At 37.2% G+C, this 26,079-nt stretch overlaps 1 protein-coding gene across 7 annotated transcripts in view; it reads right to left on the bottom strand.

Annotated features, from left to right (window-relative positions):
• The window catches only part of USP53 (ubiquitin specific peptidase 53), a 64,488-nt gene extending 41,901 nt beyond the window's left edge, over positions 1-22,587 (bottom strand). For 3 of the 7 annotated variants that reach the window (XM_077752764.1, XM_077752768.1, XM_077752769.1), the window contains exon 1: positions 22,364-22,587. In XM_077752764.1, coding sequence (XP_077608890.1) covers positions 22,364-22,570 — 207 coding nt within the window. In that variant the 5' untranslated portion in view covers positions 22,571-22,587. Of the gene's footprint in view, positions 1-6,478; positions 7,160-19,058; positions 19,201-19,850; positions 19,874-22,363 lie in introns of those variants that run through there. The other 4 variants (XM_077752765.1, XM_077752770.1, XM_077752766.1 and 1 more) reach the window with 3 other exon arrangements.
• Positions 22,588-26,079: the final 3,492 nt, after the last annotated feature.

Raw genomic sequence — 26,079 nt, 5'->3', positions numbered from 1 at the left:
GATCCATCACAGAAATCAATGCCTTATGAAAAAAAAAATTTTTTTTGAGAAAGAGTGCCCAAGCAGGGGAGGGGCAGAGAAGGAGAAACAGAATGTTAAGCAAGCTCCACCCCCAGCACGAGCCTGACACAGGACTCCGTCTCATTACCCAGAGATAATGACCTGAGCCAAAATCAAGAGTCAGATGCTCAACCGACTGAGCCACCCAGGTGCCTCTGAAATGTATTTCTTAAATAGCAAGACTTGAAAGTGAAAATCACTCCATTAGCTGCAGAATGGATGTTTTGTTAACAGGCATGAAAACATTAATCTCACTGTACATCTCCATTAGAGCTCCTGGGTAATCAGGTATATTGTCAATGAAAAGTAATATTTTGAGAGGATTCCTTTTTCTGAATAGCAAGTCTCATCAGCAGGATGATCTGGTAAACCATGTTGTAAACAATGTGCTGTCATCTAGGCTTTGTTGTTCCATTTAGAGGACATGGGCAGAGTAGATTTAGCAAAATTTTTAGGGGCCCTAGAATTTTTGAAATGGTAAATAAGTATTGGCCTCAATTTAAAGTCACCACCTACATTAGCCCATAACAACACAGCCTGTCCTTTGAAGCTGGGCTTTGACTTCTCCCCTCTAGCTCTGAAAGTTCTAGGTGGTATCTTCTTTCTATAGAAGGCTGTTTAATCTACATTAATAGTCTGTTGCTTAGAAGAGCCACCTTCATGAATTATCTTAGCTAGATTATCTGGATAACTTGCTGCAGCACTTGCTGTTTCATTTTGCACTTTCTGTTACAGAAAAGGCTTCTTTCCATAAACCTCGTGAACCAACCTCCACTAGTTTCAAACATCTCTTCTGCAGGTTCCTCACCTGTCTCGGCCTCCACAGAACTGAAGAAAGTTGGGACTTACACCTCAGGATAAGGCTTTGACTTAGGGGAATGTCGTGGCTGATGTGATTTTCTATTCAGACCACTAAAACTTCTTCCATATCAGCAAGAAAGCTGTTTCACTTTCTTATCATTTGTATTTTCACTGTAGTACTTTTAATTTCTTTTGAGAACTTTTCCTTTGTATTCACAACTTTGCTGTTTGGCACAAGAGGCCTCACTTTCAGCCTATCTCAACTTTTGCAATGCCTTCCTAAGCTTAATCATTTCTAGCTTTTGCTTTAAAGTGAGATACAATGTGCCTCTGCCTTTCACTTGAACACTTAGAGGGCACTGTAGGGTTATTAACTGGCTTAATTTCAATGTTGTTGTGTCTCAGGGAATAGGGAAGCCCAAAGAGAGGGAGAGAGATAAGGAACAGCCTGTCAGTGGAGCAATCAGAACACATACAACATTAATCAATTAAGTTTGCTATCTTATATGGGTGCAGTCTGTGGTTCCCCAAAACAATTTCAATAGTAATATCACGATCAGTGACTACAGATCACCATCACAAATATAATAATGAAAAAGTCTGAAATTCTACAAGATTTAAAATAATGTGATGAAGCGACACAAAGTGAACAAATGCTATTGGAAAAATGGTGTCCAGAGATATATTTGATGTAGGGTTGCACAAACCTTCAGNCAATAAAATGAGGTATGACTGTACTCTGAAAGCTGTAATACATCTGTTGAAAGAAATCAAAGATGACACAAATGGAAAGATATTCCATGCTCATGGATTAGAAGAATTAATATTCTTAAAATGTCCATACTACCCAAAGCAATCTACAGATTCAATGCAATGCTCATCAAAATAGCAATGACATTTTTCACACAAATAGAAAAAATAATCCCAAAATTTGTATGGAACCACAAAAGACCCTGAATAGCCAAAGCCATCCTGACAAAGAACACAGCTGGAGGCATCATGGCTCCTGATTTCAAACTAAACTACAAAGCCATACTAATCAAAATGGTAATGGTAGGGGCAGGAAAACAGAGACACATAAGTCAATGCAACAAAGAGCCCAGAAATAAACCCATGCTTATAATGGTCAATTAATGTATGACAAAGGAAGTCAAGAACATACAATGGAGAAAAAAAAACAGTCTCTTCGATAGTGTTGGGAGAACTGAAAAGCTACATGTGAAAGAACGAAACTGAACCGCAATTACCCCACATACAAATGTAACTTCAAAATGGATCAGAGATTTGAATATAAAACCTGAAACCATAATATTCCTAGAAGAAAAGATATGCACTAAGCTCTCTCTCTGTTATCAGTCTTAGTAATATACATATTTTTGGACCAGTCTCTTTAGGCAAGGGCAAAAAAAACCTAAAATAAACAAATGGGACTGCATTAAACTAAAAGCTTTTGCACAGCAAAGGAAACCATCGACAAAACAAAACAGGGGAGGGGCACCTGGGTGGCTCAGTTGGCAGAATATGTGACTCTTGATCTCAGGGTTGTAAGTTTGAGCCCCAAGTTGAGTATAGAGATTACTTAAAAATAAAGAATATTTAAAAAACAAAAAGGCAGGGTGCCTGGGTGGCTCAGTCGGTTGGGTGCCCAACTCTGGCTCAGGTCATGATCTTGCCATCTCTGAGTTCGAGCCCTGCGTTGGGCTCTGTACTGACAGTTCAGAGCCTGGAGCCTGCTTCGGATTCTGTGTCTCCCCCTCTCTGCCCCACCCCCAATTATGTTCTGTCTCTACCTCTCTCTCTCTCAAAAATAAACATCAAAACAAAAAAGGCAACCTAATTAATGACAAAAGATATTTTCAAATCATACATACAATAGGAGTTGTTATCAAAATATATACGGAACTCACAGAACTTAATATCAACAACAACAACACAATTAAAAAAAATGGACAGAAGACTTGAATAGACATTTTTCCAAAGAAGACACATAGATGGTCTTCTTTAGAAAACAAAGACACACAAAAAGATGCTCAACAGGGAAATGCAAATCAAAACAGTAAGGTATCATTTCACACCTATCAGATTGGCTATTATCAAGAAAAGCAAAAGAATAACAAGTGTTGGTGAGGATGTGGAGAAAAGAGAACCCTCATGCACTGCTGATGGGAAAGTAAATTAGTAGAGTCACTACTGAAAACAGTACATTTTAATAATGTCTACTTTCAATAATTTCTTAGAAGACATACTCTACAATTTATTTCTCAGTAGTTTTTAAAAGTATTCCTCAAATTGCATAACAATACCTACATTCTGAATTTTTAAAAGTGAAGTCAGGTTTTTTTTTAACAAAATCTATTTGAATAGCTGTTTTGTTAGTAAGGACTGGCTTTGCAAATTAGTTTATATGGCACACATTTTAATATCTGGGCCAACAGCTCTCCTGAGTTGAAGAGATACAGGTGGAAATTCAGGGACACTAAAGCAGCTAGAGCTGGCAAGGCAGAGTACCACAGAGGAGACAGCTGCACAGAGCAAATACCAGAGCTCTACAGAGGGTCCCCCTTGAGTATTCAGGCAATACTGTGAGGAAATTACCTAAAACTGGGGAAAGAAGTACTCCAAAAAGATGAGAGGAAATGGTGTCCGGAGCTTATACCCACCCAGGATAGTGTCTGCTCCTAACAACCAGTTGAATGCCTCAGAATTCACAGATAACTGATTAAAGAAAGAAGGATCTTGTCCAGTAGTAGACAAATTAACCCTATATTAGACCCAACTCTGGACTGCCTAACAATGCTTAAATGTAAAATGATCAAAATAAAATAAACTTAAACCACAACAAAGTTCAAGAATATTTCTAGGAATACAAAAATATTCATCACCCAATAAGATAAAACTCAAAATGGCTTACATCCAATAAAAAATTACTACACACTAAAAGAAACAAGAAAACATATTGCCAAATGAGAAAAAAAAAAAAAGTCAGTTGAAACCCATAATTTGCAGAATGACAGAATGAGTAGACAAGTACATTAAAACAATTATAATTGTATTTCAAATGTTCAAGATGCTATAGAAAAGACTGAACATGTTAAGTACAGACTTGAAAGAGATTTTTAAAAGACCCAGATCAAACTTCTAGAGGTTAAAATTACAGTGTCCGAAATTAAAATACACTGGGTAGGATTAATAGCAGATTAGACACTGCAAAGGAAAGGATTAATGAAGTTGAAAACATAGTAATAGAAACCATGCAAAATGAAAATGAAACGAGGAGAAAGAAAAAAAGACTGAGAATGAAAATAAGAGAACATCAGTGAGCTGTGGGACAACCTTAGGCAACCAACTTTATATATAATTGGAATCCCCCAAACAAAGGGAGAGACAAAAAAGTTTTAAGAAATAATGGTTGGGATGTCTGGATGGCTCAGTTGGTTAAGTGTCCAACTTCGGTTTAGGTCACGATTTCATGGTTGGTGAGTTCGAGTTCCCCGTTGGGGTCTGTGCGGACAGTGTCAGAAATAATGGTCAAAAACATTCCCAATTTGAGTAAAATCATACACCCACAGATCTAAGATGCTCAATGAGCCCAAACAAGAAAAATGAAGAAAACTATGTCAGGGCACATCAATATCAAATTGCTTTATTTTTTTTTAATTTTTTTTAATGTTATATTTATTTCTGAGAGAAAGACAGCGTGAGCAGAGGAGGGTCAGGGAGAAAGGGAGACACAGAATCTGAAACAGGCTCTAGGCCCTGAGCTAGTTGTCAGCACAGAGCACAACACGGGGCTCGAACCCACGCACCACAAGATCATGACCTGAGCCGAAGCTGGACGCTTAACTGACGAAGCACCCAGGAGCCCCTCAAATTGCTTTAGACCAGTGAAAAAGGAGCCAGAGAATAAAGACACATTACATACAGAGGTACAAAAAATGACAGTTTTTGATTAGAAATAATGCAAACTAGAAGGTAAAGGACCAAAATCTTTAAAGTACTGAAAAAGAAAAACTGCCAACCTTAGACTTCTTTAGTGAGTAAAAATATCTTTCAAAAACAAAGTTTAAACATTTTTTCCAGACACACAAGGCTGAAAGAACTCATTAACAACAGATCTGACCTACAAGAAATGTTAAGACACCCTTCAAGGAGAGTAAGTGATAAGGGGGTCTACACAAAGGAGTGGTGAGCAGCAGACACGGCAATAACTATGGAGAGGAGTATACATAATCTTCGTGGTAAAGATCAATGGAATGTTCATTTAAAAAAACATATTGCCACTGGAATACTTCTCTATTTTCTGCACCATGTAAGCATCCTTTACACAACCACATACTGCATTCTGGGATCCAGAGAAAAGGACAACAATAGAGAGAAATATATAAATGTAAAAACGAAAAAAAAAAAAAGATCTGGCAAAGGGTTAACAGAAAAAGATTTGGGAGAGAAGCCGTTTCTCACAGCCTGATTTAATCAAAAGCATTTCATTCTAAGTCTTTTGGTATTATACTATATTTTCCTATATGCAGTACCATTCAATAAATATTTCCCTACCCTTCTCATAGCACTTAATGCTAGTGGGATCTTTTGGCCAGGGAAAAACAGTGACCACCATTCAAGGGTCCCAATGTATATCAGAACGCTGTCCTAATACCAATTCCCTGAGTGAGTTATAGAACTTTTTAAGTGTGACATCTGTCATAGAGGACAACTGAGAACACAGTCTGAGTCAGATGCCAGCCCCTGACATATTCTTAGGTACGTTCATTTACCAAATGAGTTAATTAACCAATATTTCTCTTTTTATTATCAGTTTTCGGGAGAGAAAAAATGTGATGGAAAATATATACAAAGTGATTTGTTTTAAATAAATTATTTTAAGGTGTGCTTACAGTTAACAAAACAACACTCCAATATTCTAAATCTTACTCATCCTTAGTACTATACGGTCAATGGTCAGAAGGACATAGGATCCTAAAAAATCTGAAACTACTAAATAAAAACTACACCTAACAAAAGAAAGGATATTTATCTAAAGACGAAAAGCAAGGTTAGTATATGTTTGCTAATTAAAAGAATTTCAATAAGGACAAAATGGATTAATTTTCAATTCCACTAAAGCAGTGGTGTCCAAATTATGATTCCACAGAAGCGATTTAAGCCACAATGGGCAGTGAAGGGAGTCTGAGTCCTGAGAATTAAAACTACATTCTCATTTCAACCCAAGCTATCTACGGGGATTCCACTGGATTCATTTCAAAAGAAAGGAGGGGGATGTGGTTAGATTAGTTCATTCAAAAAAATTATTTTATTATTTTAGAAACATATTTTTAATTTACTAAGTTAATATTTTAAGTCAAAAGATGTTTTTATATAATAGTAATACATTATTCTATTGCCAAAACATTCCCATTTATAGTAAACAAATAACACGCACTTTTGTTTATAATAAAAAACAAAATGCCAAGTTAAAATATTTTTCATACCATTAAAAGTGATATTAAAAAGTCTTTGCAGATAATAATAACTTTATTCTTAATTTACAGTACAAGAAACATTAAACAAAGGACTTCTTGAAAAGCACTTTTGAAAATTTAACAAGAAATTATGGTCTCACCTGTACAGCACTATTAAGAAAGCAGCTGTTTTGTCCTGGTTCATTTAACAAGCCTTTGGTAGGGGCTAGGGATAGCATACTTCCAGGTTGATAAGCTTTTCCAAGATTGCCACCAGGTTTCCGTAAGAATTTTACCCATGCCATTTTCAAGAAATTCTGTTTACATTAAAGCTAAGAATTATATATTTATGTGATATTTCTGATGATAAAAGGGATGATGTCTTGAATGGTCCACTTAAATTCAATGCAGTCAATTACAATAATGTAAGTTTCCAAGTCCATATCTTTCCTGTTGCTGTAAATTTTTGACGACTTTGTCAAGCAAAAATAGGGTACACAAACATTGTAGTTCTAAAACAGAAAGCTATTTTAAACAGGGCCTTCAAGTTTTTTATGTGTTAAATTTTATAAGAGAGTTGTAGAGTTAAGGTAAAAAAAAAAACTTTTTAAACTGCTAAAAGCAATGTTGAAGAACAAGGAATTTTCTTTAAAGAACAAGCCATTTGTCTTGATGACTTAAAAAGCAGATGATACAAAAAGATGTTGAGTTCGCATTTGGCAAGATTCCTTTGGTCATTTGTTTTCCTTATGTTTTTTTTAATAAGAAAGAAGGCTCTCTTTCCCAGGTGAAGTTATCAAAGGTGACTCCATATTTCTTAACAATGTGACCTCAAAGCAAATCTACAAGAAAGAAAATAAATGTTTAAATAAAAGTAAAGGCTAATCAAGAAAACTGCTACTTTACTATCTGAACACAAATACTAAATATATAATCAAAGGGAATTATAACTAATAATGTTCTAAAACATAAAAATGAAAACATTATTCTTCATTAAAAATTTTTAAAAATACTGATGCGACATCAATCACAACCTACTTGAACATTTCAGTGGTGAGTGGTTTCATAAGGAAAATATTTTACAGGAAACTAGAATTATATTAGATCTCAGATAGTATTTTCAAAAGTACTAACTTTGTTGTCAACACTAAATTGCCGTGTTTATTAAAACCAATACATATAGAGACATTATATGTTCTTATACAGAATATCATTTTTCCAAGAAACCCAGGAGATTTTACACAACTTGATACGCATTAAATAACTCAGAACAAGCCTTAAATTGATAAACAAATCTTAGTGAACTAAATTTCTACATTATTCACAAATGCATGCTCCTGACTAAAAGGACTTTAGATTTAATTAAAAACAAGTATCACTGGGGTGTCTGGCTGGCTAAGTCAGAAGAGTATGCAATTCTTGATCTCAGGGTCATGAGTTCGCTCCCCAAGTTGGATGTAGAGATTAAATACATAAAATTTAAAAAAACAAACAAACAAGTATTACTAACAAAGTTTTGTTTAATCAATTCAATTTCCTTCCTATGTTCATTCACTCAACAAACATTTACTGAGCCAGGTACTGTGCCAGGCACTGAACTAATTTAATAATGAGGAAAGGCGGACAATAATACAATGAGTAATAGGGGCGCCTGGGTGGCTTAGTCGGTTAACCGTCCGACTTTCGCTTAGGTCATGATCTTGCGGTTCGTGGGTTTGAGCCCCGCGTCCAGCTCTGTGCTGACTGCCAGCTCACAGCCTGGAGCCTGTTTCAGTCTGTGACTCCCTCTCTCTCTGACCCTCCCCTGCTCACGCTGTCTCTCTCTCTCTCCTAGAAATAAATAAAACATTTAAAAAAAATTTTTTTAAAAAAATACAGAGTAATAAATTGTAGCTTGTAGTAGAAGAGTTATGTGCTGAGTGCTAAAAGAAAAACAATGCAAGGAAAGAGGATGGAAAATGCACATAATGTGAGACAGTTTGCACTTTTAAATAGGATAGTCGTGGAAAGTCTAATTGAGAATTATTATCTTTGCACAAATGTTTAAAGTAGGTGAAGATATCACCTGGGAGAAGACATTTGTAGCAGAGTGAATAGCATGCTAGGCATGTTGGGAAAATAGTAAGCAGCCCAATGTGGCAGAAAAAATGTGAACAAGAGCAGAGAAGATGAAAAGGAGGGATGGGAACAGATCATGTGGGGTATTGAAAGCCCTCTGTAAGGACTTTCGCTTTAAACTCTGGGTGAAAGTCATGGAGTTTCCTTTTTCAAAGTACAAAAACCTACAACAGAATGGCATAGATCAGTTCAATACCAATGTCCAAATACCCACTAAGCAAATAACTGAGGAATAAAGAAGCGTCTTATCTAAAGAATTAAAGTCAGGGCTTATTTCCAGACCCACATATTAGCTCATCACTTAGTAGCAATTCAGTCTTAGATAAATCCTTGTCCTTTCTGATTTATAGCTTCTTCATCTCTAAAATGAGAATAACAATAATAGCCCCAATTAACATAGGTTAAATGTTTCAAAAATTCTAAAACACCGTACTATGTTAGTTGTTTCCTTTTTAAACTCTGTGGGTTGCAACCTTCTCTAAAGTGATCTAAATGATCCCTTTATGATCATTTAAATGATCATATTAATTTAATCCTTTATTTAATTTAAAAAATTAATTTATTTAATTAATTTATTTAATTAATTTAATCATAAATGATTAAATATAACATTTAATATAAAGTAAGTTTTTAATACATGCATGATTTTATAACCAAGAGAGCTCTATATTGGTAATAAATTTGTATTTTTAATGGAAGAATCCTATTGAAATGATATTCTTTCATCCTTTACTAAGCATCAGGTTTGCATCATGAACTGTGCTAAGGTATGTGAAACAATCCCTACCTTTAATGAGCTTACTTTGGTGAAGGACAAACAAACAGATAATTTTAAAATAACGTGGCTTCCACTCTTGTGCAAGATGTCAAACTAGTGTACGCCTGTCGTTCCCTAACCCCAGCCCAAATGTGGAGATTATACAAAAGCAATAGGTATCCAAATTAGAAACAGAAAGAAACCTTAAGGGCACCAAAGTAACTGGCTTCTCAAGTGGGAGGGAAACAGCAGCTAAGAAACAGAGAGGAACAAGTGTTACAGACTAGAAAAGAGTTCTCTAGTTAAGTGTTACAGACTGGAAAAGAGCTCTCTAGTTAAGACCTTTTCCATTCTTCACATTGCTGTGGGCGGAGAATTCCCACCCCACACAATGCAATGAAACAACAAAGTTCAGCTACCACCCTAGTGCCATCTGGAGGGTAAGGGAGATTATAACATTGTAACAGCAGGAAAGCACTAGAGCACAACCAGTTTGGGAACTGGTAACAAGGGTACCTGCATGGCTCCTATGTATTCTACTCTCATGCCTACTTCACAAATAGCACAGACTATAGTAGGATCTGGAAAAAATCATGCCCCCCCCCCCAAAATTTGCCCCTAGGCTGAGCAAAACAAAGTTCTCTCAGGCTGCATCACTCCAAATCAAGCCCCTCTACTCACATCCTACCTCTACTTACTGAAATCATTTGAAGAAACACATATGAGAGCCTAGTGCTTCACCCTTCTCATGTAAACATTATTGGTTTGTAACTTGGTACTCCAGAAAAAGATAACCAGACACTTGAGGGGTGGCAGCAAACTGAACATTTTATAACACAGGAAACAGAATAAATAGACCAAAGGAAATACAAATTTAAAATAAACAATATCTACCAACTGAATTTGGCAGCTTTTTTAAAAAACTACTGAAATTTTGGAAAAGAATGACCTAACTAGCAAAATGAATAGAAGCGAAAACCATATTAAGAAGCAGTAAGTTCAAGCCAAGAAATTTTCCTGCAAAGCACTGAAAAAGGAATAAAGAAGTGGAATATATAAACATTCCGAAAAAGCTAAAAGACATTGGTGAAATCTAAGTGTCAATACTATCTGAAAGAATTCCCAGAAAGAGGAAAAAAATAAACTGACTAAGCAGTTTTTGAAATGGCTAAGATTTTTCCAGAATTAAAGACCAAAAAACTCAGAGACTAGATAACTAAAAAAAAAAAAAAATCCACACATAATGTGGGGAAAGAAGTAGGATGAAAATTGTGAAGCCTTAAACTAAAAAGAGAGAGAGAGAGAGATTTTCAAGCCTATTTACAGGCAAACAATAGAAATGGAGGCACCTGGGTGGCTCAGTTAAGTGTCCAATTCTTGATTTTGGCTCAGGTCATGATCCCAGGGTGGCGGGATTGAGATCTGTGTCGGGCTCTGTGCTGAGTATAGAGCCTGCTTGGGATTCTCTGTCTGTCTATCTCTCTCTCTGCTCCTCCTGCCCAGCACACAAGCTCTATCTCTCTCTCAAAATAAACATTTAAAAAAGAAAGGAAAAAAACATAAATCTAAAAATAAACTTTTGTAAAAAACTAATATAACAGACAAAATTTTCACAAGCTTGATTAAGGGAAAAAAGAAAAAGACACCAAGGAGACTGAAAAAATGAGAAATGACCACAGATACATAAGCAACCAAAAGAATTATAAAAGAATACCACTTAATTTTATGGCAATAACTTTTAAAATCCAAAAGAATAGGTAATTTCCTAACAAAATACAAATTAACAAAATTAGGCCAAGAAAAAGTAGAAAATATTTTCAAAACCTAGAACAATGTGGACACAAATGTTTTCCCACTGAAAATGGCATCTGGATCAGATGGATTCAAAGTTCAATTTTATCTAAAAGTTAAAGAACCGTTCATTCTAATGGTATATTATTGCAGACCACAGGAAAAATAATATACAAAGCATCCCAAATCATTTCATGAAGCTAACATAACTTTAATATCAAAACATGATAGGGACGCCAGGGTGGCTAAGTCGGTTAAGCGTCCGACTTTGGCTCAGGTCATGATCTCACAGTTCATGGGTTCGAGCCCCGCGTTGGGCTCTGTGCTGACTGCCAGCTCGGAGCCTGGAGCCTATTTCAGAGTCTGTATCTCCCTCTCTCTCTGACCCTCCCCTGCTCACACAGTGTCTCTCTCTCTCTCACTCTCTCAAAAGGAAATAAAAAAATTTTTAAAAATGATAAATTTCAGACTAATTCAACTTGGATACAAAACTTATAAATAAAGCACTAGCAAACATAATCTACCAATGTATCAAAGAATGATATACACTACTGAAAAGAATAGTCAAGGAGGGTTTATTCCAGGAATGCAAATGTGATTCTATATTATTCTTTCAATAAGAGATTATCCAGAAAAGAGCTAACAAAGCAATGTTTGTAACAGCCAAAAGGTGGAAACAACCCAAATGTTCACCAACTACTGGAAGGAATAAACAACGTATGGTATGAGTGTGTTATGTGTGTATACATATTCAAACAGCAGAATATTATTCAGACATAAAAAGAAATGAAGTACTTCTCATACCACGGTATGGATGAACACTGAAAACATTTTGCTAAGTGAAAAAAGCCAGTCATGAAGGATCACGCATTATGTTTCATTCATACAAAATGTCCAGAAGAGAGAAATCTACAGAGACAATCAGTGGTTGCTTAGACTGGAGAAATGGGGGCTATAGAGATGAGAAGGGAAGAGTAAGAGCTAAAGGATACAAAGATTCTTTTTGAGGAGATGAAAATGTTCTAAAATTGTGGTGATAAGTCGGCCTTCTTGTAAATATACTAAAAACTACTGAATTATACTCTTTCAATGAGTGAACTGTAGGATATGTGAATTATATTTCAATAAAACTACTTAAGAAAAAAGAAAAAGACAACATAGTAGGTCAGAGATTGCTATCTCAGAAAGGCCTGCTTGCAAGATTTAGGCTTTTGGAGTTTAAATTTTTGGGAGGATTCCCGCCACAATAACTAATGAGTGTTGGTCACTGTGCCTGAGCTGTGTTTTATCTTCAACTGACCTGTTTTCCTTCTGGAAGTCTGGAATTTTCATAACATATGAGGCAGAGGATAACTATGTGACCACTAACCCAATAAAAACCCTATGCACTGAGTCTCTAAACGGCTTTCTGGTAGACAACATTTTATATATATCACCACAATTTGTTGCTAGAGGGATTCATGTATTTCATGTGACTCCACTGGAATACAACTATGAGAGACTTGTGCCTGATTTCCATCAGATGTCACCCCATGATCATTCCCCATTTACTGATTTTGCTTTATTTCTTTTTGCTGTAATTAATAAAGCATACCAGGAAATACTATATGCTGAGTACTCAGTTTTATAAAATCACCAAACCTGGGAATGTGAGGGATTTTGGAGACTTCAACATAGAGGCATTATGAAAGTACTTTATTTCTTTCTATCAGACTTGCAAAGTTAAAAGAAACACTGCTGGTAGGGATAAATGGAAAGAAGTACCTTCTCTTATTGCTGACTAATAAGAAATGTAATTATACTGTAATATCCTTGCAACAATACTGTATCAACCTGTCAACAGCCATTAAAATTTAAAACATATATATTTATTTTTTTTACCTTGAGAGAGGGAGAGAGGGAGAGAGGGAGAGAGAGAGAGAGAGAGAGAGAGAGAGAGAGAGAATCATAAGCAGGCTCCACACTTAGCATGGAACCCAGCAGGGGGCTCAATCCCACAACCCTAGGATCATGACCTGAACCGAAAGCAAGAGTTGGACGCTCAACCGACTGAGCCATCAGGATACCCCCAAAACAAACACCCTTCAATCAAAAAGCCCCAATAATGAGAATCTATGGCCTCCAAAAGTATTACCTTATTGAGATATATTAGGTAGGTGCAAATAAATAAGAATCAAAAATAATATTCATAAATAGGGACATAATTATATAAGAGGGTGTTTTTGAGTGACAAAGGCAAAATGCAGAAATGTAATATAATCCCATTTTGGTAAAATAATACATGTGAAAAATATATATGCTTTATATGATCTTCTGAACAAGGAAGAGTGTATATATTTTATTAAAATGGGGATGGGCAGCCAAACAAATAAAAGTGAAAAAAAAAAAAAAAAGCCTGTACAAAAAAACCCTATACTATGCATCTCGATTGCATTTACACATTATATAAGTTATATATGTATATACACAAATAAAAAATTAAAATAAATATGACATACCAGAAAACAATAAATGAAAAGAAACTTGATATTGCTGTTTTAGGCTCAGATAAAATTGACTGAATAAAAATGGAACTGATCTCTCTACATTGATTTTGTATCCTGCACTTTACGAAATTCAAGCATTATTTCTAACAGTTCCTGCTGGAGTTTTAGTGATAGTTTCACTTCTTCCTTTCCTATTTGGATGCCATTTATTTCTGTTTCTTGACTAACAGCTCTGGCTAGGACTTCCAGTGCTATGTTGAATTGGTGTGGTGAGATAGGCACCCTGGTTTTGTCTCTGATCTTAGAGGAAAAGCTTTGGACTTTTCATAATTAACAATGATGCCCGCTGTGGGCGTGTCATAAATGGCTTTTATTATATTGAGGCACATTCCCGATATACCCACTTTGTTGAGAAATTTTATACTGAAAGGATATTAAATTTTGTTAAGTGCTTTTCTGCATTTAATTTTTCCTTCTCTTTAATGTGGTATGTGAAATTTTTTGATTTGCAAATATTGAACCATCCTTGCATGCCAGGAATAAATCCCACTTGATCATGGTACATGATCCTTTCAATATGCTACTGAATTTGATTTGCTAATATTTTGTTGAGAACTTTTCCATCTATACCTGCCAGGTATATTGGCTTATATTTTCTTTCCTTGTAGTCCTTATTTATCTTTGTTATCAGGGTAAAGCTGGCCTCATAAAAAGGAGTTTGGAGGAGTTCCCTTTTCTTCAATTGATTTGAAAGTGAATATTAAGCTATAAAACAAATTGAATTGTATTCACCAAATGGTGTATCAGAGTCCTAACCTCCAGTGCCTGTGAACATTTGGAAATAGGGCTTTTGCAGATGTAATGAGGTTAAGATGAGGTCATTAGTGTGGGCCCTTATCCAATAAGGCTGGCAGTTATCATTAAAAGAGAAAGAAACACACAGAGAGAATACTGTTTAATGACAGGCAGGGAATGTGCCTGTGATACAGGTAAGGGAACACCAAGGATTGACAGCCACCACCAGAAGCCAAACAGGGAGAGGAAGGCTTCTGCTTAGAGCCCTTGAAAGAGAACAACTCTGCCAAACCTTGATTTTGAACTTCCAGTCTCTGGAGCTGTGAGAGAATAAAGTTCTATTGTTTTATGCCATTCAGTCTGTTCTGCTTTGTTATAGCAGTCCTAGAAAACTCATAAAAGAGCTAATAAAGCCATGAAATTCCTTTGTTCTTTTACGTTTATTGGGACTTGTTTTGATTATAAAATATTACATAGATTTCTAAAATAACATAGAAATACTGCTTAAGGAAAATCAGAAATACCCACAATCCTACAAAAGTATAGAATCACTGCTAATAAAGCTACTGAAATATATTCTTAATAGTATCCTGGCCTAACCATCAAGCTGTAAAGTAAAATTTCATTTTAACATCTTTTCACTAATAAGCAATACAGCAACTCAAGGACACACTGAAGACTTTTTATTGTTATATTACAACTGTTCACCTAACTAGTAAAAGTATTCAAGGTTTCATTTTCAATAAGATAGCAAGGTGAAGAGGTATAGCAAGTTGAAGGAATTAAAAGTCTAATTCAGTATAGAGGAATCATCAATTCTGTAAGTTGAAGGATTAGAGTTAAGAAAGATGTAACTTAAGAACAGATATCCTTTGACATACAAAACCATTGTTACCCTACAAATGGAGGTATTAGAGAAGAGTGTACTAGAAAATTTATAAAGCAAAGACAGAAAATGGTATTAAAGTCATAAGAAAATGCTGTACCACCACAAACAAAAATGGCAAATTTTAATAATTTCCAATGTTCTGCACTTTTCAACTCTGTTTCTTTTTGTCTAAAAAAGAACTATGCTTTATCTCTTATGGCTTTTACCTACTCATTAGTTCCCACTGATAACTAGAGAAAGACCTGAGTTTATGTGTATCCAAAATATAGAGTATGAACATTAAAGATGATGACTTATAGCAATCTGTTTTAAGATATGACTCCAGAAGCCAATTATGCCAAACAGGCATAACCTAACATTTCTTTGCCTTGACAAAACCCAAAATGGAACTCTTGCTTTATCTATATGTTTTCCCTCATCTCATTTGATGGTAACTTTGTCTTTCCAGTTGCTCAGAACAAATATCTTGCTATGATCTTTGACTCTTCTTTCTCACCTATCTCTGCCAGAATTCTGGCAGAATTCTACCAATTCTCACCCCCTCCAATTCTACTATTCTCATCTTACTCGTCATCACATCTTGCCTGGATTACTAGAATAGTCTAATTGTCTCCTAGGTGCTACCCTTATGCTTCAAAACCTACCCTCAAGAACAGAGGGTTCTAGAAAAGATCCTTCTAAAATTAAATCATAATGTCATTCCCTTCCTTATAACCTTTCACTGGGTCTTTATTACCTTCAGATTAAAACCCAAAAAGTCTTTATAATGGATTACAAGGCCCTATACTACCTGCTAAAAGTAAAAAACACTTTTCATACTCTCCCACCACTTCTGAGACCAGATGTGTTTCTCCACAATAAACCATTCCCCAATTCTCAGTGGACACCAACACAACACCTACAATTTAACTCAATTTTGACATTATCTACCTGAAGTCAGTGTTAAATCCCAAGTCAAGGGCTCAGTCCCACAAGACCATCCCTCCCACTTCGGCTGCTAATCACATGTCCTGAGTTATTTCTTGTGTTTCTGATCAATCACCTGTAATTTGGGAGTTCCCATGACCTTCTCCATGGACCCAATTAATCTGTTAGCATGATTCACAGAACTCAGGAAAACAGCTTATGGACTAGACTTCAGGTTTATCATAAAAAGATACTCAGAAACAGCATGGGACAAAGAGGCAAGGTATTCAGGAAGGGATACTCCATGCCCTCTCCAGACATACCGCCCTCTCAGCACCTCCCCATGTTCAACAATCCAAAAGCTCACCAAATCCCTTCAATTAGGATTTTTTATGGAGGCTTCATTACACATGCACAACTGATTGATCACTGGCCATTAGTGGTTAGCTCAAACTCCACCACACTCCCTTCCCTGGAAGTGGAGGGAGAGGGGGCAGGCTGAAAGTGCAATTCCTCTAATCACACAGTTGGTCCCCCTGGCAACCAACCCCCCTCCTAAGGCTATCTAGGGGCCTCCAACCACCAGTCATCTCATTAGCATGCAAAAAAAAACATTTATTACTTCCAGAGATTCCAAGCGTTTTAGGAGCTGTGTGCCAGGAAACTGGTGCCAGAGCTCAAATACTGTATATCTCTTACTATGTCACACCTGCCCATCCCCTCACCTTTACCTCGACTTTCCCTTTCTTTACTTTCTCCACTACAGTTGTATCAGTGTCCTCCTTATTTCTGAACACACCATTCAAACACCTGTTTTAGAGTCCTTCCACTGGCTATTCTGCCTAGAACACACTTCTGCCTGATGACCACATGACTTCTCCCTGGCTCCCTTCATGATTGCTTTGCTCAAAAACACCTTCTAAAAGAGGCCTATATTGATTTAAAATTGCAACCCATCACAACCTCCAGTCCACACTCCCAACTCCCCTTACCCTGCTTCACCTTTTCTTTTCTCCTGGCATTTACCATCATCTTATATACTATATAACTGACTTGGGATTGTTATTGTTTCTCTTCCCAATCATCTTAGAATGCAAAGTGAATCCCAGGAATGTAGAACAGTGCACAGTATCCGGTAAGTACTCGTTAAATATTTATTGAAGAAAGCTCAGGAAATAAAGTGACACTTCAATCAACAAATCAGTATTCCTATAACAAAGATGACCTAGGCAATCAGGGCTCAGGACAATCTCCCACCACGTGGCAGCTACATCACTGTCAGTACTATTGCCAAGGAGGTAGGATTATTTCAGGTCTATGCAACATATTATATAGGAGGAAAAATCTTCTAGGGTTCCAACATCCTGTTTGTCCCAAAACAGGGAAGGCTACCATGAGAGGAGCAAGAGTTTAGTTGGCAGGCTAAAAAGTTTAGAAAACATCTGGTGGATAAAGAATGCCCTGATAGGTTCTTGACAAGGACAGAATCTATGGTCTGATACTGACCTCACATGTCCCATAATTATTTATTCCACCTCTGATAAAGCTTTTTAGCATCACAGAACACTACTCAACTATTTGGTCATTAAAATCATATCAGTTACATAATCTATAATCATATAAAAAGGTTCACAGTTGTTAAGTATCATAAACCATGTATAAAATACCTAATAAATGCCCCCAAATAAGCAGGCATTCAATAACTATAAACTAATTATAATGACAGCAACAACACTACCTTTGAGGTAAATGGTTTTTAATAATATAAACATTGGAAAAGAAAGTAAAAGCTATCTTATATGATATTTTATATATCATTTTGCTATCTCTCTCCATTTCCTTGCACTGATGTATCAATGTTGACTATAGCCTTAATAAGATCAGATAAATTGTACAATAAAGTATCAATTTCTAAATTTTAATTATCTGTGAGTAAGTTATTCTTAGGAGAATATAAAACAATTTCATTTACAGAGCTATCCTACTTTAAGAAAACTTAACATGAAAAATTCTAATGTACAAAAAAATGGGAATGCTTCCCTTTACAAGTGGATTCATCACAGTATTGTTTTAAACATTCATTTACAACCTTTTGGACTAGAGAAGGAGAAACTAAGTTAAAACATTAGAAGGCAATGCATCAGAAATAAATGGAAAGCAACTATGGAATAACAATGTAAACAAATGAGATTTAGTTTAGAAAAACTCAACCTATGTACCACGTTTCAGAAAAATAACTACAAACTTCCTTAATGACAATTTTAATTCACAAATAACATAATCCATCTAGCCATAAAAAATAACTAGAACACCAAAAATACATCAGACACTGCTCTCATCATGTCTCTGGGTCCCAGAGAAAGTTCCCCTGCCTGCCTGCCTCCCACCCTTTGTGCTGTCCACATGATACTCCCCTTACACTTAAGACAAAAGTACACATACCATCCTCTCCAGATTCCCTTACTCTGTCTTCCCTCTACAGAAACACAGTACAGGTTTTTAAAAGAAATGTACGAAGTGCAGTCATAACACAAAAACGAAATAATGTACTGTCCTTTGCTAGATTAGAAAATACTTCACAGGTGTGGTCTGGGTGACCAGTAAGTTGACAGGGTAATGGGAGGAAGAGAAGCGGCATCTTACAAAGGCAATGGTATAAGAAAACAAAGACTCTTTTATCTCTGGAAACTCAGTTTAGTTGGGGGAGGATTGAGAACAGGCTGAGGCTCAGAAAGGAAGAATTCATATTTCTGACTACTTTAGCTTTGTCTCATTATTTTTGATTTTTCTAGTGCCTAGCATACAATAGGTCAATAAATGTTCACTGAATAAATTTGCTAACTCAGAAAATCACAAAAAGGAAGAAAAATTTGGAAACTTCCAAATTCCAAAGGAAAAATATTTCTTCAAACTACTTTCTGCAAGTCAGTATTTACAAAACAGAAGTAAACAGAAGTTACATTTATAAAATGTGTTCAAAAATACCAAATTAAGGGCACCTGGGTGGCTCAGTCGGTTAAGCATCCGACTTCAGCTCAGGTCATGATCTCATGGTTCGTGGGTTCAAGCCCAGTGTCCGGCTCTGTACTGACAGCTCAAAGCCTGGAGTCTGCTTTGGATTCTGTGTCTCTCTCTCTGCCCCTCTCCTGCTTGTGCTCTGTCTCTCTCTCAAAAATAAATAAACATTAAAAAAAATTTTTAATACCAAATTAATTAAAAAATATGACAACAATTCAGATAGCTGAAATGATAGCTTAGATACTAAAATATGGTTTATGTTGCATAATATTTTATTTTCTGATGAATTACAAATATGAATATAAGCAGCAACTTTTCCGAAGTGACTCATAAAACAAAAATTCTTCAACCACATGCAATGGTTTGTAGCATTTTTGTGTATGTCACAGACACTTTTGGTGGCCTAATGAGGCCTTTGGACTCTTTGGAAAAATGAATGTTTGTAAATGCATAAAATAAAATTCATAACATTGAAAGAGAGAAAGAGAGAGAGAAAGAAAAATTGATCATAAGATTACAAAAGAATCAATTACATTAAAATTCAATTGTAGTCACAGACTACAGTTCTAATCTTGGACCCTACTTTAAGAACTCCTGAGGGGCGCCTGGGTGGCTCAGTTGGTAAAGCATCCGACTTAAGCTCAGGTCATGATCTCACAGTTCCTGAGTNTTCCTAAAAAAAAAAAAATTAAAAAAAAAAAAAAAAAAAAAAAAAGAACTCCTGAGAGAGGATATGGGTTAACTTGGAGAAGCAAATAAAAGATATTTCTTACCTAGGGGCGCCAGGGTGGCTTAGNTCTCTCTCTCTCCTAGAAATAAGTAAAACATTAAAAAAAAAAAATTTTAAAAAAAAGATATTTCTTACCTAAAGAGCACCACCCGTCTCTTTATATATAATATTCTATTATCTTTAAAAAGATCATAATAACTTACAAGACTAAGATATGAAGTTATTTAAAGTTTAAATAACCTTTGAAGATTTTATCTGTGGTAGAACAGGCTGCATCTATTTCTTGTTCCTACTATGTGCATATATTGTAATGCAAAATTTTCTAAAATCTTTACATTTGTACAAAATTATAATAATACTAATGCTATATCTGTATCATCACTAATCTACCGCGAGTACTCCAAAGATGACATACATTTGTTCCTTAATCCAAGAGCTCATGAGTACCAGTAGACCAGACTGACAAGCACACCTAGCACACTCTATTCAAAATACTTCCAGATGCACTATGTAAACGACCTCGCTGTAGGTCGTCTTTCAGATCTATAATTAAGAAACACCCTTATAGTTAAAGCTGTCAAATAACAAGATCTGCTCAGTATTGTAGTAACTAAACATCTTTGTGGGATAACTTAATGTACCAGCGTATAGATTTCAAACATACTTTTGGAAAATTGTAGGGTACAGCAACATCCTCCCTACTGTGGTAGGTGAGCGAGTTCCAAACAGTATCAACAGGGAAAATAACCCTGATTTTGACTTTTTAATGTATACATAACCTTAAAATAAATCAGAATTTTCATTCTTTAACTTTGTCTTGCTAAACCAAACTTCTAAACCATAATTCCAATATTGTTTCTTGGTAGTAGAGTTTAAAAGAAACGTTTATTTGGCACTAAATAATATAAAAAAAATCTTGAACCACAATACCCTCTAAAATCATAAAAGGTTTTGAAAAGAGATTTTCATTTTTTTGAGATTTTCATTTTTAAGAAAGAGAACAAACCATGTGGAAAAGGGATTCCCTCCCATACTGAAATAGCTATCTTTTAAAAAACTACTTTCTATATCTTCTAGAGAATATTTATGGGTTGACTACTAGTGCCAGGTTTCATGAACTACATACAACCTACATATGCTTATAAAAAGTTTTTTAATTAATAGAGAAAAAAAAGGTCTGTTCTTGGTTACTTATTTTCTACACTGTAGGAAAAAATACACATAACTAACAATGAGTTTAACTTATGAGCAAACTTAAACAAATCACCAGTAATCACGAACCTAGACAAACTGTCCAAAAAGCTCCTATTAAGAGCCTCCAAAACATAAAACAAAAACAAAATCTGTGTTTTTTCCCCAGACTATAATTAACTCTAACTTACAGTTGAGTTTGTCTATTTTAATTCTTATGACAATGGCAGATAAAGCATATATTACTTTTAAAAAGTAAGCTTTGTTTTTCTGATTTCTCCTTCACAGGATGAAGGAGCTTTACCTAGGCCATCATCAGGAAACCGAAAATAGAAAATTAAACTAACAAGCAAGTATCCATTTAGCCAAAAATTCATTTCAATCGGGTTTTTGCGTTAGCACTTGTTACTTCTTTTAAACACTGAGAATTAGCTGTTTTTTTAATAAAGAACAGAGTTAAAAGTGAATCAGACCCTAATCACAAAGAACTTCCTAAGTTTAAACATTCCTCACAAACAGCCTTGATCCAGTACAAAATCCAGTACAAAAATATATATGTTTTTCCAGATAAGGAAACATTTTGGCATACTCTGCTGTCTAACAAATAAAGCCTTGCAGTACATTTTGCAAGCATTTGCAAGCACTAATAATTAATCAGACTCTGCACTGATACAGAAAACCATGCAGCAGGATAAGAAAACCTCAGAACATGCTCAGATTGCAACCTTTAGAAAGCCTCCCTCGTACACCTGTACAAGTACTTCCTGTTCTCCAACGACATTTAAAAGTAGTTTGGTAAATGTCCCATAAGTTGTTGTTTAAAAGCTAAACATTAACTTTATAAATTACTACTACCACCCAGAAACCACCAGCCCAGAGATTCTTACGTATCCAGTCATCTCTCTTCTCCAAGGAAGGCAACATAACCATCTAGACCCCTTTATAAAACTGCTGCTCGGGAGTGGCTCCGCAAGCAAGGGGCAGGGAACAAATTAGCGTATATTCATAATCCCAACGCACCCAGCTGCACTCCAGGTTCTGCCTCTTGCCCGTCCTCAAGCACAGCAGCAAGAACAGCCACGACCCAGTAAATACAGCACCTCCTTTCGCCTCCTGCGCGCCTGCAGCGCGCCTCCAGCCTGCCCAGAGGCATCTCCGCCAGGGCCGGGACGTGGCGGGAAGGAGGCGGGCAGGCTTCGTGCCCCCGGGTGCCTGAACCCAGGCAAAGAGTCCGCGAAGCAGGGGCGGAGGATGTCGCAGCGCTGCTAGGGAGACACGGTCTGGCGCTGGAACTGGGGTCTCCCACCCAGGCCCGGGCTCTCAGGTCTTTGGATCTCTATCTAGAGACTAGTTTCGGAGACTTACCTTGAGCTCTGCCCTCCTAACGAGAGGAGCGTGCGGTGCAGGTAGAGAAATACCGGCCTTGCACTTCCGAAGAGCTACCTCCCGCTGGCCCAGCTCTGCCTCACGCCAACACCCCGTCGACACTAACAGCTGCCACCGGAGTCGCGGTTCACCGGGAACTGGAGCAGAGGCGTCTGGTATCGCCGCCCAGAGCTCGACCCGGCGCATGGAGCATGCGCACACGCCCCGACACCCAAGGGCCAGTCGGGGCAGTGACACCTGCGATCAACAGGTCCCGGGAGACCCGCCCCACTCCCAGTCTCGCTCCCGCCCCGCCTCCTTGGAAAAGGCCCCGCCTTCACGCTCACCGAGCTAACCCCGCCCCGCCCGCGATTTCCCGGCTTTCCGGACCTGGCGAACTGTATTCCCGCGGGGGTTCGATGGGGCGCGCGATCCAGTTGACTTACTCCAAGGCGCGAGATCCCGCGAGAGCCAGAGCTTGAACGTTTCCCCTAAGGCAAGGGCGGTGTGGGAGGGCTTGTTAGCTGTTGGCGAAGGTGCGTGCAGGTTGGCTGTGTGGTGTTGAAGGAAGGAGGAGATATTCTCCTTAAGTGGAAGTGATTATTCCGGTGCTCTTGCTCATTATAGTCAGTATTTTCTAAGCTCAGGAACGTGGACCTACGAAGGATTGAGCTTTAGGTTAGGCAAGTATTGTCACCTGAGAGAGAATAATCTGCGCCGCCTGGTACGGAAACTACTTGAGACTATGCAAGTCCTTTAGCTTTCTGTGAACCATTATGACCTGTTTGCAGTTAGGGGCGCCTGGGTGGCTCAGTCGGTTGAGCATGGGACTTCTGCTCAGGTTATGATCCGACGGTTCAGGAGTTCGAGCCCGCAGGTTCATAAATTGGAGCCCGCATCCAGCTCTGTACTGGCAGCTTGGATCCTGGAGCCTGCTTCCCATTCTGTCTCCCTCTCTCTCTGCCCTTCCTCTGCTCACGCTCTGTCCCCCTCACAAAAATAAATAAACATTAAAAACAATTTTTTAAGGGTGCCCGGGTGGCTCGGTAGGTTGAGCGTCCGACTTCAGCTCAGGTCATGATCTCACGGTTCGTGGGTTCAAGCCCCCTGTCGGACTCTGCTGACAGCCAGCTCAGAGCCTGGAACCTGCTTCAGATTCTGTGTCTCCCTCTCTCTCTGACCCTCCCCTGCTCACGCTGTCTCTCTCTCTCTCTCTCTCTCTCTCTCTCTCTCTCAGAAATAAATAAAACATTAAAAAATTTTTGTTTTAATCTTTTTTAAATGATGTTTGCAGTTAAATGGCTTCCATTGGCATGAATGTGTTTTCCCTAACTGGTTGTTTCGTGACTGTTAATAAAATCAAAGCTTTAATACTCGTGTTGACTCGGTTAATGGTTAATTGTGATAAAAATTTGGCTGCCACCTTATTATGCTTTAGAACAGGTATTAAGTTACAAGCTGCTGCTTGGGAACTGGTCTAAACTTTGTTCTGTAATAAATTGCTTTTTTAAAAATGGAAGATAAAAAAAAAACCCACTACCATCTTAGTATCAAATATCCCTCAATAAAAAGTAAATAAAATTTTGGAACTCCTTTCAAAGCTGGTGCAGGCAGAACATAAACATAAAGATTGTAATAATTGATTTAAGTAAACTCATGGGTAACTAGAAGTTTATTTGAAGAATTAAAACGAAGAAACATTTTACATTTATATGGGTGCATTGTGCTTGAGACTGAATGAGAATTTATTGAGCATTTGTTATATTCACTGAATTATGCATGAAAAGAAATACAGTGAAAGTGAAAACACAGTTCCTGCTTCAAGAAATGTAAAACTTCTGGAGGAAGAAGAAAAAAAACCTCTGTGTTAAAAAATAGTAATAGTTAACACTCCCTTTGGTTTCCCTAGTCCCACTAAATCTTGGTTCTGCAACTGTGTCTCTGATGCACTTTAAATATTTTTCTTAAGGCCTTCTGTGTTCCCAAACTCTCCATTTTCTTTTGTTATTTGACCTTACTCATCTTGTATCCTTGAGCAATCTCTTTTCCATCATGGACTTGGCTACCAGGTTTCCGAGTACACCAAATATTCCCAGATGTGTATCTTCAGGTTAGACCATTTTAAGCAACAGCGTCTGCATTTGGATATTACACAGATACCTTAATTTGGTCCTAAATTGCCATTGGTATCTTTACCATTCCCTGTTCCTGATGCCCTGACTCTCCCCACCCATCTGGAAACTAGCCCATTTTCATTCCCTATTTCAGATAATGGCACCCAGTGACCCAAGACAGAAATCCATGAGTACCCCCATATTACAGTTCCCTTACTTTCTCTGTCCTAATATCAAATTCTATTGCCTCTGATCTACTTAAGTATCTCAAATCCACTCTTCATCTTCACTCTCACTGTCTTAGTCCATCAAGTAATTAACACCTCTCCTGACTCATGTTACTTAGACAATTGCATTCACTCCTTGTTATTTTCCTCTCCAGTACAACCTACATTCTATTAATAGTTTTTGTAAGTTGAAAATATGATCACAATATTCCTCTGCCAAGATTTTTTTCAGAAGCTTCCCGTCACCAGTAGGACCTTTCACGATCTGGCTCCAGACTTAACATCATCTGCCATTATTGCCCATTTACGCCACACCAGCCACACTAAACTCCTTGCTTTTCTGTGATCCTACCAGGTTCTTTCAAGATCCTTCACATCTCATTTGAATTGAACACTTACCTCCTCCATTGAACTTTTCATAACTTTGTAAGACAGACTTGCCTCTCCTTCACCCATTTTGGACTTAAATTCTATGATAACAATTATATTGTACTATCATTATTTGCAAATGTAACTGACAGGCTACCCCTATCGCCACTCTTGAAAAATAATTTGAACTGTGGATAACATAGACTCCTACTATCTCCTTTCCTCATTTAGAGATTACAGAAGAATGCCCTTTAGTTCACCCTGCTTGAGAATTTGCCTAATGCCTGACTGAACACTTTTTAAATCCTCTAAGTTCAAACTTTCTACCAGTTCTTGACATATCTAATGACTGAGTTTTAAATTATAGCCTTATAATAGGTCACAAGTTAAGCATCAAGAGAGTAGTCTGAAGCAAACTAATGGAAAAAGGAAAATGGACATTGCACCACATATCGCACCTAGAAAACTTTGTAGCTAGGAATGTCTTTTCTTGCTTTTAATAATAACACACCCACAAGTGGGCATAGCTCCAAGTCAGGTATTTCGCCCTTTCTAGCCCAGTGATTGGTATATGGGTGGGTTTCGAATTGGACCTTTTCTCTAGTTGCAAAGCTGTAAAGATGGGAGCTCAGACCTGCTTGTAGCAGTGTGTGTTGCCTTTTAAAGTAGCTGGTCTGAAAGAATAATGTAAATACAGGAGGAAGTGGGAGAAGAGTCCCTGACGGTCCTCTATCCTCTTACAAAATAGAGAATTAAGGAGTTAAATGCTCACTGGATTCCTCAGAGGTCTGCAGCATGACATTTTGTTAAATATCAAAAAATCAAATTCAATATCCTCAGAATCATAGCCAGTTCTTCCTTAGCCAAAACTTTACTAGTCCTACATCCCTATCCTTTAAGCCTCTGCTATACCAGAGTCAACATTTGCTAGTTAACCACAGTTACTGGTTTACCAGCGGCCTCCTTAATTTTTGCTGAGTTATTATCAGCATAGGCAATTTCATTG

The sequence above is a fragment of the Crocuta crocuta genome, unplaced genomic scaffold (genome assembly GCF_008692635.1).
Source record: "Crocuta crocuta isolate KB4526 unplaced genomic scaffold, BGI_CrCroc_1.0 scaffold451, whole genome shotgun sequence".
Taxonomy (NCBI): Eukaryota; Metazoa; Chordata; class Mammalia; order Carnivora; family Hyaenidae; genus Crocuta; species Crocuta crocuta.
Note: the sequence above shows the minus strand (reverse complement) of the source record. Positions and strands in the feature narration are given on the sequence as shown.